The 12471-nt window shown below is 41.4% G+C and overlaps 1 protein-coding gene across 7 annotated transcripts; it reads right to left on the reverse strand.

Annotated features, from left to right (window-relative positions):
- Window positions 1–693: 693 nt before the first annotated feature.
- RNF138 (ring finger protein 138) lies at window positions 694–11543 on the reverse strand. Of its 7 annotated transcripts, none has more exons than XM_068932810.1 (8): window positions 11406–11543; window positions 10908–11038; window positions 9648–9813; window positions 8009–8124; window positions 6455–6520; window positions 5853–5958; window positions 4927–5000; window positions 694–3517 (listed from the first exon to the last, which is right to left on the reverse strand). In XM_068932810.1, the coding sequence occupies exons 2-7, from the start codon at window positions 11012–11014 to the stop codon at window positions 4962–4964; spliced, it is 600 nt and encodes a 199-aa protein (XP_068788911.1). In that variant the 5' UTR covers window positions 11015–11038; window positions 11406–11543; the 3' UTR covers window positions 694–3517; window positions 4927–4961. The 7 variants fall into 7 exon arrangements, with proteins under 7 accessions (XP_068788911.1, XP_068788909.1, XP_068788910.1 ...); XM_068932808.1 differs by having other exon boundaries at window positions 4927–5034; XM_068932809.1 differs by having other exon boundaries at window positions 6455–6523.
- Between the last annotated feature and the right edge of the window lie 928 nt (window positions 11544–12471).

Here is a 12471-nt window from a genome sequence, read left to right on the forward strand (position 1 = left end):
ATACAGTAACAAAAAGTAAATATTTTTTTCATCAGTCGTTCAAAATAAAGACATCAACAATATGAAGACAATAACTCAATTTCAAAACTGCATTATAATGTGTATGTCCTTAGGATACAGGATGTACAAGTTCAGAGAAATAACCAAAAGATTTTTCAGCTCAGAAGTATGAGGCAGAACAATAAATCACCTAGCTGCTAGAATGCTGGTCCAAAAATGTCACCAGCCCAAACCTACCAGCTTTTGTTGATTTTTACCATTCCTCATAAAAATATTAACCTTTCTCAGTGAATCTACCTTTAAATAATGCAATTTGCTATTGGCCCTAAATGTTACACACCTCCTTCTCTCTCCTTTTAGGTTATTTCTCCATTAATATCGTATGGGACTTCAGCATACGAACAGGGGAGGGAAAGAAGCAGCAGGAATAATACTTTTTGGCCAAACCTATTATCTTTTTGCTTCATGGCAATGATCTTAAGATATGATACAAGATAGGATGAGGATATAATCCTTATGAGAGAATTATAAGCTAATGTCGTACCTCATTAGTTCCAGCAACATACACGCCACTCTAATCATTTAAATTGTGAAGGCATAAAGGCGACTACAGACTTAAGCTTAGGAAGCGTCTGGAAAGGATGAAGTAGCAGAGGGCCTGATCATCTTTATTATACAACAAAGAGACAAACAGAAAATAAAATACTTTAATAGGAGAAAAAATAGAAGATACAATTCAAACATAATATACCATACTGAAACCATACACAATGAAACATGAAAACATCGTTCAACAGCAAACTTCCAGTAAAAGTTGCATGTTTCGAGTACAAGCATCACCCAATCACAAATACACAGCCTTTTGTGCACATTTGAGCTTCAGTGAGACAGATCATGAACAGCAGCAGCATATTTAATCAGATTGTTTCATTTTCATTAAACTCTTACCTAGTGAATGTACTGGATGCAATTGCTTCATACTAGAAGTATAAAATATTAAGCAAGGCAGTGCCGGCCAATACAGATTGGATGCAAATTATATATGCAAATAAAAAGGATAAACATTTTTCAGATACCAAGTTTTGGTTTTTTCTATTGCATTTATACACATTTGTTTCTTTAAAATGTGCATTCAAGTCTCTCAACATCTAAACACAACTAAAATGCTATTTCAGCAACTATGCATCAAATGACAATTAATTATTGCTATAGAAAAATTTGTTTCCCAGAGTTTTAAAACAGGTGTAATTTCATCTGCAATTCTCAAGATATGTTCAAGTAACAGAAATAACTACTTCCAGTGTCAATCAGGTGTTCAAAATCTGTATTGGCTGTAGGCATTTATTGCCACATCATATAAATATTTTATTGAATCTAAAAAAGTTAACTAAACTTACATACAACTATTAAATTCCTTAGGAAATGTATACAGTAATAAGATTACCATGGTATGTGTTTTTATTTTAAAAAGTTAAAACTTGACCATCAGGTTACCTTGAAATTCCTTTCTGTCTAAGGGCACTATTTCATAGTTGGCTTTATAGGGGAAAAGAGAAAATAAGGAATTCAGACAAACTTTTCAGCTGTCACGGATCAATGAACCACTCCAGATCAGTATGCGGTCACACAAGAACTAGAGCTGACAAACGTGTGAGAAGACACAGACCAGAATATGGGGGGCAAACAGGGAAGGAGGAGTGCAACAAAATCAAAGGGTGGCCAGCTGCCAAAATATATTATCTTAGGCAATAACAAAATATTGTGCATGTTAAAGTTGTATCCTTTTCATAACAACTCAAGACATCTCTGAAAAACTGACTTTCTCTCTTTAACTTTTAAAAATAGAGGACAGAAATTTCATATTACAGTGTACAGTGTTTTAGTTCCAACATTCACCACATATTATAACCAAGATTCAGTTCTGAAACCCATTATAATGCAGGATGATGTGTTCAACCTTGCCAGTTTTGGAATATGAAATACTCTAATATTTAAAGAATAATCCAAACTTCTGTTTGGAGAGCAAAAAGGAGCCAGGCCGCAAAAAGCAGATTGCACTTCTGCACCAGAAGCAAGGACCCATCTACCTTGGAACCATCTACTTTTACCATGGGTGGAAAACTTTCAGGCCCCATGAAAGCCAATCTGAAAAGGTACACACCTGCACACAGACACACACACATACAGAAAAAAGACTCACTGAAAAGCAATCTGTGCAGCTTTCTTTCCCCTTCTCCCCATTAGTATTAGAGAAAGGAACAAAGACTCTTTTAAAATGGATTTTTCATTTTAAATTAAAAATTGATTAAATGGTATATTTTTTCTGATTCTACTCAGGGTCTTGCTGAGAACGCGGAAATCTAGAATAGGAACTCAAAACATGCAGATAACTATCCTAAGGCCAGTTTTTCTTCTCAACTCTTTTTCCAGGCCGTTGGATGCAGTAGATGTCCAAGTTTTAAACAGTCTTACCAAAACAAACAAGTCCATGTCTGAGTGTTGGTAGGTCTTAAACCAACTAGTTTTCTAGTTACAGTCTTCCATGAAAAATGGAAAAAACCAAGACTTGAATTCCTTATGCAACAGGATTTCTTACGAAAGCTCCAATAAAATGATAAACTAGCTGACCACATTCACATACCAAAAAAAAGCGCATCTTTTCTATATTTGCACGTCACCTTGACTTGTTCAGAAAGGACTGTGTCAGGACAATTCTCTTCCTTATTAGTTGGGAGCACAGGGAAAATTTCTCATCCACCCGTTTAGCACGCAACTGTCCTACTTCAGTTAAGCTCCAAAAGGAGAAAGAAATAGATGCAATTATTCATAGGCTATAGCATCATTCTTTCTTAAAGACATGTGGAAGAAACCTACTCTGCACTACTGACCTATAGAAAACAAATATTTTGACTTTATAAGTTGGCCCCATTTATTTTCATTTACATAGTCACAGTAAAAAACAAATCACGGTATCAGAACAAACCTTTGTCATCCGGTGGGAGGAGGGGAAAAAAAAAAAATCACCATCTCACAGCTATCTTAGCAGATGGAAACTGAACTTAAAAAAAAAAAAAGAAATAGTGCAACAGAGTATCTTTGTATCCTCTTCTAAAGATATTATTTTCAAAGTTGACATTGGTGAATTAAAACATCTGTCATTAATAAAAAGAAATTATATAATTAACAGAGTAGTAAAAGTTAAAGAAATCAAGACAAAAAAGTGGTAAGTTCCAAAAAGATCCCTAATTCCACAGGGACAGATCTCAGTAAAAATATCAGTATCGAGTTTCAGCAAAATTGTTTGTGAAAATTCCTTATTAGTGTGGAAAAATTAAACCTGAAAACTACTTACTGAATTCCATTTTTATTAATATACATTTCATATTATGAACAGAATTCATGTAGTTTTTCCCCTCAGATAATCAGTAAGTTGAAGGGGATCTATACTTTAAAAGTTCACATGACAGGATTCTTGAACTGCATTTTGGTACTGGGCTTCTTCATCAAGCTGAAGATTCTAAACAAAACAAAACATCATTAAAAACAGATAAATACTCAAGATGTGGCATATTCCTTAGTTCAAATGTTCACTTTCCACATTTTTACATAGGAAATGGTACCTAGATGAAGACTCTCCATTTATGTATGTATTGGACTACTATTTATAATAATTTCTTTTATTTAACCAAGTAACAAGAGACACGGGAAATAGGAGAAGAATCAGATGAGTGGGACATGGCTCATTAAGCAGAAGGGTCCATCTTCTCTGCCTGGCTCAATTATGTTACAGAATAGTCAGCTCAGGAGAACAGAACGTGTCTTGCAATTCTTATAACAGGGCTTCCAAGCAGCCATAACCTCTTCTATCAATAAAAACAAAATGCAATCCCCAGACAACAATAGTCATAGATTGTGGAGAATATACTGCTTAAAATGAGAAAGGAAACACATATCACAGAAGATGGGTGGTTAACCTTGTTACTTTTGAAGAGCTATATTCCAAAACCTTCATATGCCAGAGTTACACAACTTTTTAGTGCGATCCTGGCAGCTTCCCCAATCAGAATTCCAGTCACCAGTTCTACATCCTCAAACATGCAAGATGCACTCACGCTGAGGAGTCAAACCCCCTGCATTAATCTCAGCTCTTTGCTCTTTTGCCACAGGGTATTGGACATACGCACACCCTCTGTGCTTTCCTTAATCTGCAAGGCTGCCTGTGCTTCAGATAGGTGTGTCCACCATAAAGCTCCCACAGTGTACCTTGAATCCTGTCAAATACTCTAGAAACTACAGCACAAACTCTCCAGCTATCTGATCCAATATGCTGAACTAGCCGGCTGCCTTGACTTACAAGCCACCCAATGACTGCATCTGCGTATGTGGGGGTTTGCATCTACTCCAGGGTCATTTACTCAAAGTGGGCCTGAAAGGCAGCAACCAAAACAGCGATTAATGCCAAACCTCTTCCTGTATCACACTGCAGTCCCTCTCCCACCACATGGACATAGAAGGTGGAGAAGCAATAGCAGCTAGTCAAGCTGCACTTTGAGTCTTGAGAACCATGATTTGATCATTTTTCCAAAAAAAGGTCAAAAATGTGTTAATAGAGCAGATTAGAATCTATTACACTTCCCTCAGAAGCAGGAGCAATAAACTGCTATAGAAGGACAAATAGTTCAGATTGAGGACTTTACTGTAGTGTTCTTAATCACTCTGGAGTGTGCTTTAACTGTCGACAACACCTACCGTCAGTAGGATTTAATGTGGATAATGGAAAAAGTTTAAGAACATGCAGGTCTACTTCCGAGTTGTCAGCATTTCCAGGCTAGAAAGAAATTTGGCCTGAATATCTATTTGGCATTTTTATTTATAGGAAAAAAGTTACCATTTATTCCCCCACCTATCAAAGAAGAAAAAGCTTACCACAAATTCTCCGTAGTCAAACTGGTGTCTTAGATTTAGATGGCTAACAAGATTTCTAGTAACCTGGGTAGAATCTGCCCAAGGAAGAGATACACAAATAGGACAGATCTAAATTTGGAAGGTGAGGGGAAAGAGAGAGAATTTAAAAAAAAAAATGTTAATTGTAATACAGAATGCATTAAAGACATGTTTGACTAATCTATTACTCATTCACGATAGAAACATGGTAGAAATGTTTACTTAAAACCATAAAGTGCTCTTTTTGTAAAGTGTGTAACATTCAAAAATCACACTTCAATGTGCCATATGCATTAGTATGTCCACTAGGTGTGGTGGATTACCACACCTGCCTAGCATTCTTTTTGCTGATTTGTTGTTCTAAATTTAGAAGAGAAAGTGATTTTGCACCCTAGTCAGTGTTTGCATGGATCTCTCTGCTTATTTGACCACTGCAATTTTGTAAGGAGAAAGAAAAAAAAGATACAAATGAAAACAAAGCAAAAAAGAAAATAAAAAACAGGTTTTTCCTCCTCCAATCTTTCGATTTTTAGTAACTATAGGTTTCATGCAAAACAATACTTTTGATTCCAAATGAGATTGTCTAGAACCAGACATCTGAATTACTAATCGAAGGGGAAAAGTAAACGTCAAGCTCAAAAACTGAGTTTGTTTCAGCTCAAGATAAAAGAGGCAGCTATGTCAGAACTGCCTTACAATCGACAAGAAGCTTAGCAGTTATGAATTTTCAAATGAAAGTCACTCCTCAATTTAAATATACTGAATTAAGTAATTGTCTTTCTCGGAGCACAGTGACCTTTACAGTTATAGACTAGCTACTGCATATAGTTTAAACTCCTCCTGCATTACATATAATTAGAATGAAAGTAGTTTAAGAAGCATACATAAAAAAAAGCAACTGTACTTACTACAGGAACTATCTGATAAAGATGTCTATTATTACAGTGGTCCAGCAAGCGCTGTCTAGTAAAATTGGTTTCCTGACACAGGGGGCATTTGAAGGTTGGATGTCCACTGAAAGCAGAAATACACAGGATTAAACAGCAAAGAGTTTTAGAAGAATTGACCAGATAATAGATGATTGCGTCTTATTTTCCCTTATTTGATAATAATCAAAAAAAAAAGACATTTGATATTATAGTACCACTACTGGAGTTCTACTGCTACTTACGAAGGGCAATTTTAAAGCAAAGTTCAGTACTTGTATGCCAACATATATTCTTTTGAGAATGCATTCTTTTAACTTCAGAAAATTCTTTTGCTCTTATTGCAGCTGCACCCCATTCTTACTTACTGGTAGTAACCTTTAGTCCAAACCTTTCAGTCTGAACTGAGAAAGAACTAAATTTGGTATTGAGGAACCAAATTCTAACAGATAAAAAAATGTTGTTTCTTCTACATTTGTTTCTAATTAAAATTTGCAGTAACTTTTGTTTTTAGTTAATAGAAGTTTACAGTATGATTTGCTGGGTCTATTTGAGTAGTAACTATGCAAAAATAAGCCGCCTACCTTGTATCTCCTTGAAGTGTCTGATTATTAGCCCTCTCTCCGTTATCAGATATTGTATCACTCCTGCTACTTTATATAAAGAAAAAAAAATTGATATTATTGTACTTTGCTATCAAGATGTCATAGAGTTTAATGGTAACAGGAAAAACCCTCCATTGAGTCCCATGAATTCTATAATGGCACGTATTTTAACTTGTTCCACTGCTCAACTTTTCTTTTGTATCAAGGTATTTCTTAGCATTTAGTTACCAAAATATTTTACCCTTAGTAAAATACTATGCAATTTAATAAGAAAGTGGTACCTAATACAATGGATACTTAGTCAACAAGAACGATAAGGGAGATTATAGATACCTAGCTCAAAAAAGCATTATGAATTATGTGCATTTTCTAAGTGTTTTGATTTAGGACAATGTAATAATCAACTGCCATGCATTTATACAACTCATTTACAACTTTTAACTCCAACAAGATAAATTTTTCTACATTCTCTAGAGAGTCTACTATTTCCTAAAGTAAAAGCGACAGACAGGAACATTTTAGAAAGTAAATTTGACCATACGTGACATACATGAGTTTCTAGCTAAGCTAGAAACTGCTCAGGTATGCTGATAATCCTAAGAGTATGAATATTTACTACCACAGATCTGGTTACAGTAAATTTTATTATAGTTCTGTAATGTTGTAAGCACAAGAATTCTACTGTGGCATGCTCAATGAGTAGCTATATAACAGCTACATAGTAGCTATAATATCCAGACACTTCAGGTAAACATCACTGCAACTAGTTCTGATAACTGCTTAAATTTCCATTTCAACATACTGATGGGTTGAAACCCAAACACACAGACGTTCAGCCTGCTGAAAATAGAAAATAGATAACAACATATAATAAATAAAGCATAAGCTACACAATAATAAAGTTTTATGAAATTTATATGTAGAAAAAGGTCTTCATAAAAATGAGCAAAAAGCAGACCAAGAAACACATCGGTCAGCATCAAAAATGCAGTTCTTCAGCTTTACTGTCTGAAAATAAATGGGTAAACGGCATTTGACTGTATGGTATATAACATACTGGAGTTCCTTATACATTTCATAAAAGATCAGTTCAAAGTAAATTCAATCTGAAATCAAAAGCTTACACAGCAATGTTTTGCAATAGCATACCCACTAAAACAGATGTAGGAAAGGGGAGGGAAGGGGATAAGATAAGAGGAGAAGAGAATTTCCCTGGAGCTAAATACAATGAAATTTGCCACAAAGTAAGCTGCTCAAATGCTGTGAAGGCAAGAAAAGAAGTTGGAAATACTATGCAATCTTTAGAAGTGCCCCAAGAAGACATTTCAGACCACCATTCAGAAAAGTTTTCTTCTGTAGGCTAAGAGGGAGGAAAAAGATCTGGAAAAACTGTTATTTTTTGAAGCGTAAGAATATGGACAATAAATGTTACAAAAAGAAAGCGTGTCCTGGAAAATAAAATACTTTCCTTTTAGGAAAAAAAAAGAAAAGAAAAAGGAAGATACATTGTTATACATAAAACACCCTGATTACCTGTTCCCTGTTGAATCTTGGGAAATCTGTAAGTTTGGTATAATAGAAGAAACACCATATTCATCCTGATACTTCTTACACGTTTTATAATGCTGTCTCATCCATGAAAATCTAACCTGTAAATGAAATGTCAAATTATTGAAATTATACTAAATAATCTAAGGATAGGAAGGAAGAAGTAATTCTGCCAGTAGAAAGCCATGCATGCAGGAATTGTTTAGACATCACACACAGCAGAAATTAGAACCGACACCTCCCTCTCAGGATGAACACTTCCTTCCCAAACAAGGGATCTTCAATTCCTTTTTCTGCAGAGCTTCTACCACTCTGTGAGAATGAAGAATACTCCCACTCCTCAAACACCAAACAGCCAGGCAACTGAGAGTTCCCTCTCAAGAGTGAAAAATGTGAGTAAACTCCATTTGACTGAAAAGTCACAGAAACTGCATCTCCTGCTCCACGATGAGTAATCGGGCAGGGGAGAGGGGCCTGGAGCAGGGCTGGGAGGATGGGATAAGCACCACCGCTCCTTCAGTCCTCTCTAGCCTGCTGTTGGTTTGTGCTGAGTTCAAGCTTTTTGCCTCAGGTGTGTTCTGAGAATGCCTAACTTTGGGGTACGGGGAGGAAGAGGTGAATGAACACCAACTTCAGGATGTCTACCCAGCTTAAATGCAAGATAAGACAGTGAGCTGCTCAGATCAGTCAGAACACAGCTGTGCTGGACATATCCTAAATCAGAACTTCCAAGTCCAATGGAACCGTCAGATAGTGCCTACGGGTTAGAAGCTGTACAAAACTCCCATCTCCTGCATTTGTGCCCGAACTGCATCCAAGCTCTTTTGGGGATCTGTTTTGTTCTTCCTTCCACTGTACCAATTTGTTATTTTTCCTTTCTCCCAGCTTTTTTAACCTCATGAATCAATTTGAACAAAGCAAGGAGCTCAGCTTTCTGCTACGGCTAATCTCCGTGTTGGCTGAACGCAGTTCCAAGTGAAATGAAACTAACATGAAGATTACTTGGATTTGATGCTTTGTAAACAAATCGCGTGGCTGAAATCTTGGATCCATTTATGTCAAGAGAGAGATGATCGTTGATTTCAGCGAGGATCGGGATTTTGCCCGATGCTCTGAAAATAGTGATCTCTTTACAAACTGTCAGTAAGCAGAATGATGTTTTGCAGGACATAGGGAAATTACATATGATTGCACATACACAGTGAGTAATCAGTATATATTTGCTGTTTTTTAAATGAAATCTTACAGTAGTCCTAAGAACTTCCATTTCCATAGTGAAAGTTTCTGAGGTTTTCCATCTATTCTCCAAATTTCATTTTCAGTTATCTAATTTCTGTTCTGCTAATTTTATAGCCATATTCAGTTTTCTTGTTGTTTTGGGGAAAGTGGGACACTCCACGTAAAATGTTATTATAGATAATCCACTATCCTCTTTCAGCTTATATCTGTTAGTGATACCTACTAGGCACTGCATGCCTAGTATACGCACAGCCCATACAAAGCTAAGTTCTGCAAACTGCTATAGGCTTTTAATTACAAGGCATGAATGGCACATGGTAAGCGTGTGCAGAACCAGGTCAAAAGTAAGAAAGATTTACTCATCTGTTTATAAAGTTTACTCTACCTGCTTTTCACAGCATCTACAGCCCCCAGAAGCTTTCTTCATATTGTTTTCAACATCTAGAGCCCTTTTGGGATATGATCTTTCCTTTTTAGTCACACTCCCCCGGCAGAGAGGACAATGTGTTCCACTTTCTCTGATAGCTGTCAAGAAGCACTTCCTGCAAAACCTAAATTGAAAAGTTACCACAAACACAGATTAGCAAAGGGAAAAAAGCTGGATGTTTTGTGTTTAAAGAGAGCTGAGTGATTATTAGGAAAAAAAAAGCTACATATCAGAATAAAGGTCTGCTGAATATAAATCCTTACAAAATTATAAGCAAAACAAAATAGCAGTACTCACAAAAATTTATCTGTAATTCCACTACTGAAATTAAGGGGGAACTTGGCAAAGCAGTTTAGGTAGATCTTACTATTTACTGCCCAGTATTCCTAAACTGAACACCAGATTGATCATTAATGAGATATTAAACGGGGTAGCTGGCATGTGATACTGCAAAAAATGTTATCAGTAACTCCTGTTTATTGTCCTCAAGTAGAGCCAAAAATAATGGAAAGCTTCATTTTAAGTGTTCCTTAAGTGTTCAGTTCACAAGCTTTTGCATTTTGCCTTACCAGCATACAAACAGACCATTTTCTTTTCCTTACACCAGTGTTTACCAACTGCCGAAGCTATTTTGCGTTTTCACAAACTATTAGTTTGTAATTAAATGTTCCTCAGCAGGGAAAAAAAAAAAAAACAAACCACACTTTTCCACTGTGAGCATGGCAACTGAAGGAGAGAACAGCTAAACTATGGTCACTTTTTGAAAATGAAAAGGAAGCTATAAATAAAGTTAAAAATGCAAGTTCAGTTAAGATTTGTAAGATGTTTTCAGCTGCGGTAAAACCTGGGGACCGTTTACAGGCCCGCCAGAGATAAGATGTGGCTTTTGAAACGGATTAGCCCTCATTCACTACGAGAGAAAACAGGTAAGAAGGGGAAAGGGAGAAAAAAAAAGAAAAAAAGAGAGAGTCAGGCGACACTTTGGACGCAAGCTTGAAACCGAGCCCGAGCCAGAGGCGCGTCAGTCCGCGGGGCAGATGTTCTGCAACGCTCAGCTGCTCCGGCCGCTGCCTGCCTGATCCCCGGCACAGCCCGCTCCGGGCCGAGCGCCGGAAAACTGCGGCGGCGGAGGAGGGAAAGGCACAGCACCAGAGGCGGCGAGGCGGGCGCTCCCGGGGGGAGGGAGGGCAGGGACGGAGGAGAAGCAGAAATACCCACACATGCTGGCAGTTCATCGTCCTCACGGGCGTTTTGAACACCTCCTGGCAGACGGGACAGTAAAAGTCATCCTCGCTGAAACACACCGCGGCGCCTTCCTCGGCCATGGCAACACGTCCGGGCCTCCCTCCCTGTGGGTGCAGGCGCAAGAGAAAAACGTCCCACCCTGACGGGCTGCCCCGCGCCGCTCCCCGCTGCGGCGCCGCAGCCCCCCCGGCCGCCGCCTCCTCCTCCTCCTCCTCCTCCTGCCCTGCGGCTGGGGGGCGCCGGGGGGCAGGGGAGAAGATGGCGGGCGGGCACCTGGCCGCAGGTGGGAGGCCGGGCCGCGGGGCGGGAGGCGGCCGGGTGGGGGAGGGGGCCCGGCCTGCCCGCCAGGCCCCGCCTCCTGCCGGCCGCCTCGCCCCGCCCCCTCAGCGGCCCTGGAAGCGCCGCCGCCGCCGCCGCCGCCGCCGCCGCCGCCCTCCCGCTCCCTCCCCGGCGGCGGGGCCGCCCCTCTACCTGGCGGTGCCCGCGGAGGGGGTCCCCGGGGCGGGCGCCGCCGGCGGCGGTGTGGCGCGTCCGCGTCGCTCAGGCGCAGCGGCAGCCGCGTGCCATGCTGCGCCCAGGCCCCGCCGCTCTCCCGGGGGGCAGGGGCGGGACCGGGGCCTGGGGCGGGACCGGGTTGCCATGGCGATTGTCTCCCGGCCCGGCGGGGCTGTTGTGACACCACTGGGCGGGCGGACAGCCTCCCCCTGCCCCGCCCCGCCCGGCAACAGCGCGGCCCCGCTCCCTCCCCGCGCCGCGGGGGCCGGCGGTGGCCTGGCCGGGGCCGCGCACCTCCCCTTCCGCAGCGGCCCCCGGGCGGCGCCGCCGGGACGAGGCCTGCCGGCCGCGGCGGCTCGCGGGGGGGGGGGGGGGGCGGCGCACGGTCACGGTTCTGGGCGTGTGCCCGGCGCCGCCGCCCGTTTTGCCCGCCGTGGCCGAGCCCTCGGCTCCGGCACGGCGTAAACAACGGGGCTGGGTGGCGGCGGCGGGAGCCGAAACGCCTTGTGGCGGGGGCGAGGCGCTGCGCTCCGAAAGTCAGGGCTCGGTGCAGCTACCGCGGGCCGGCGCCGGCTCCGGGGGGGGACTAGTGAGCGGGGCCCCCGGAGCGCCCACGGGCGGCGGCGGCGGCGTGCTCCGCCGGGCGCCGCAAGGGGGCGCCGCAGTGGCCGCCCGGCGCGCGGGGGGCGCTGGCGCCTCTGCGCGGTGGCGGCGCGGTGCGGCTGCAGGCTGCGAGTAAGAGTGGTGCGGGCACCGCCGCTTGCTGCGAGATTGGAGAAAAAAAAACAACCGGAAAACCTACGACTCAGCAAACTTTTTGCACACCTTTCATTCAGGTGCTGGTAGCAGATGAAAAGTCCGAGAAACTATCTGGCAGTGTGAAATCAGAGGAAAGGGTTTGCAAACAGCTTCCTGCACAAATAATAAAATAATGAAATCATTTCTGGGCTCTTCTTGATGGCAAACTAGTTGTTCCAACTTGAAGGCGGTCACAAAATCATTAAACAAGTTTAAGCTATGTCATAACATTCAGGAGCTTCAA

This window comes from Struthio camelus, chromosome 2, assembly GCF_040807025.1.
Source record: "Struthio camelus isolate bStrCam1 chromosome 2, bStrCam1.hap1, whole genome shotgun sequence".
Taxonomy (NCBI): Eukaryota; Metazoa; Chordata; class Aves; order Struthioniformes; family Struthionidae; genus Struthio; species Struthio camelus.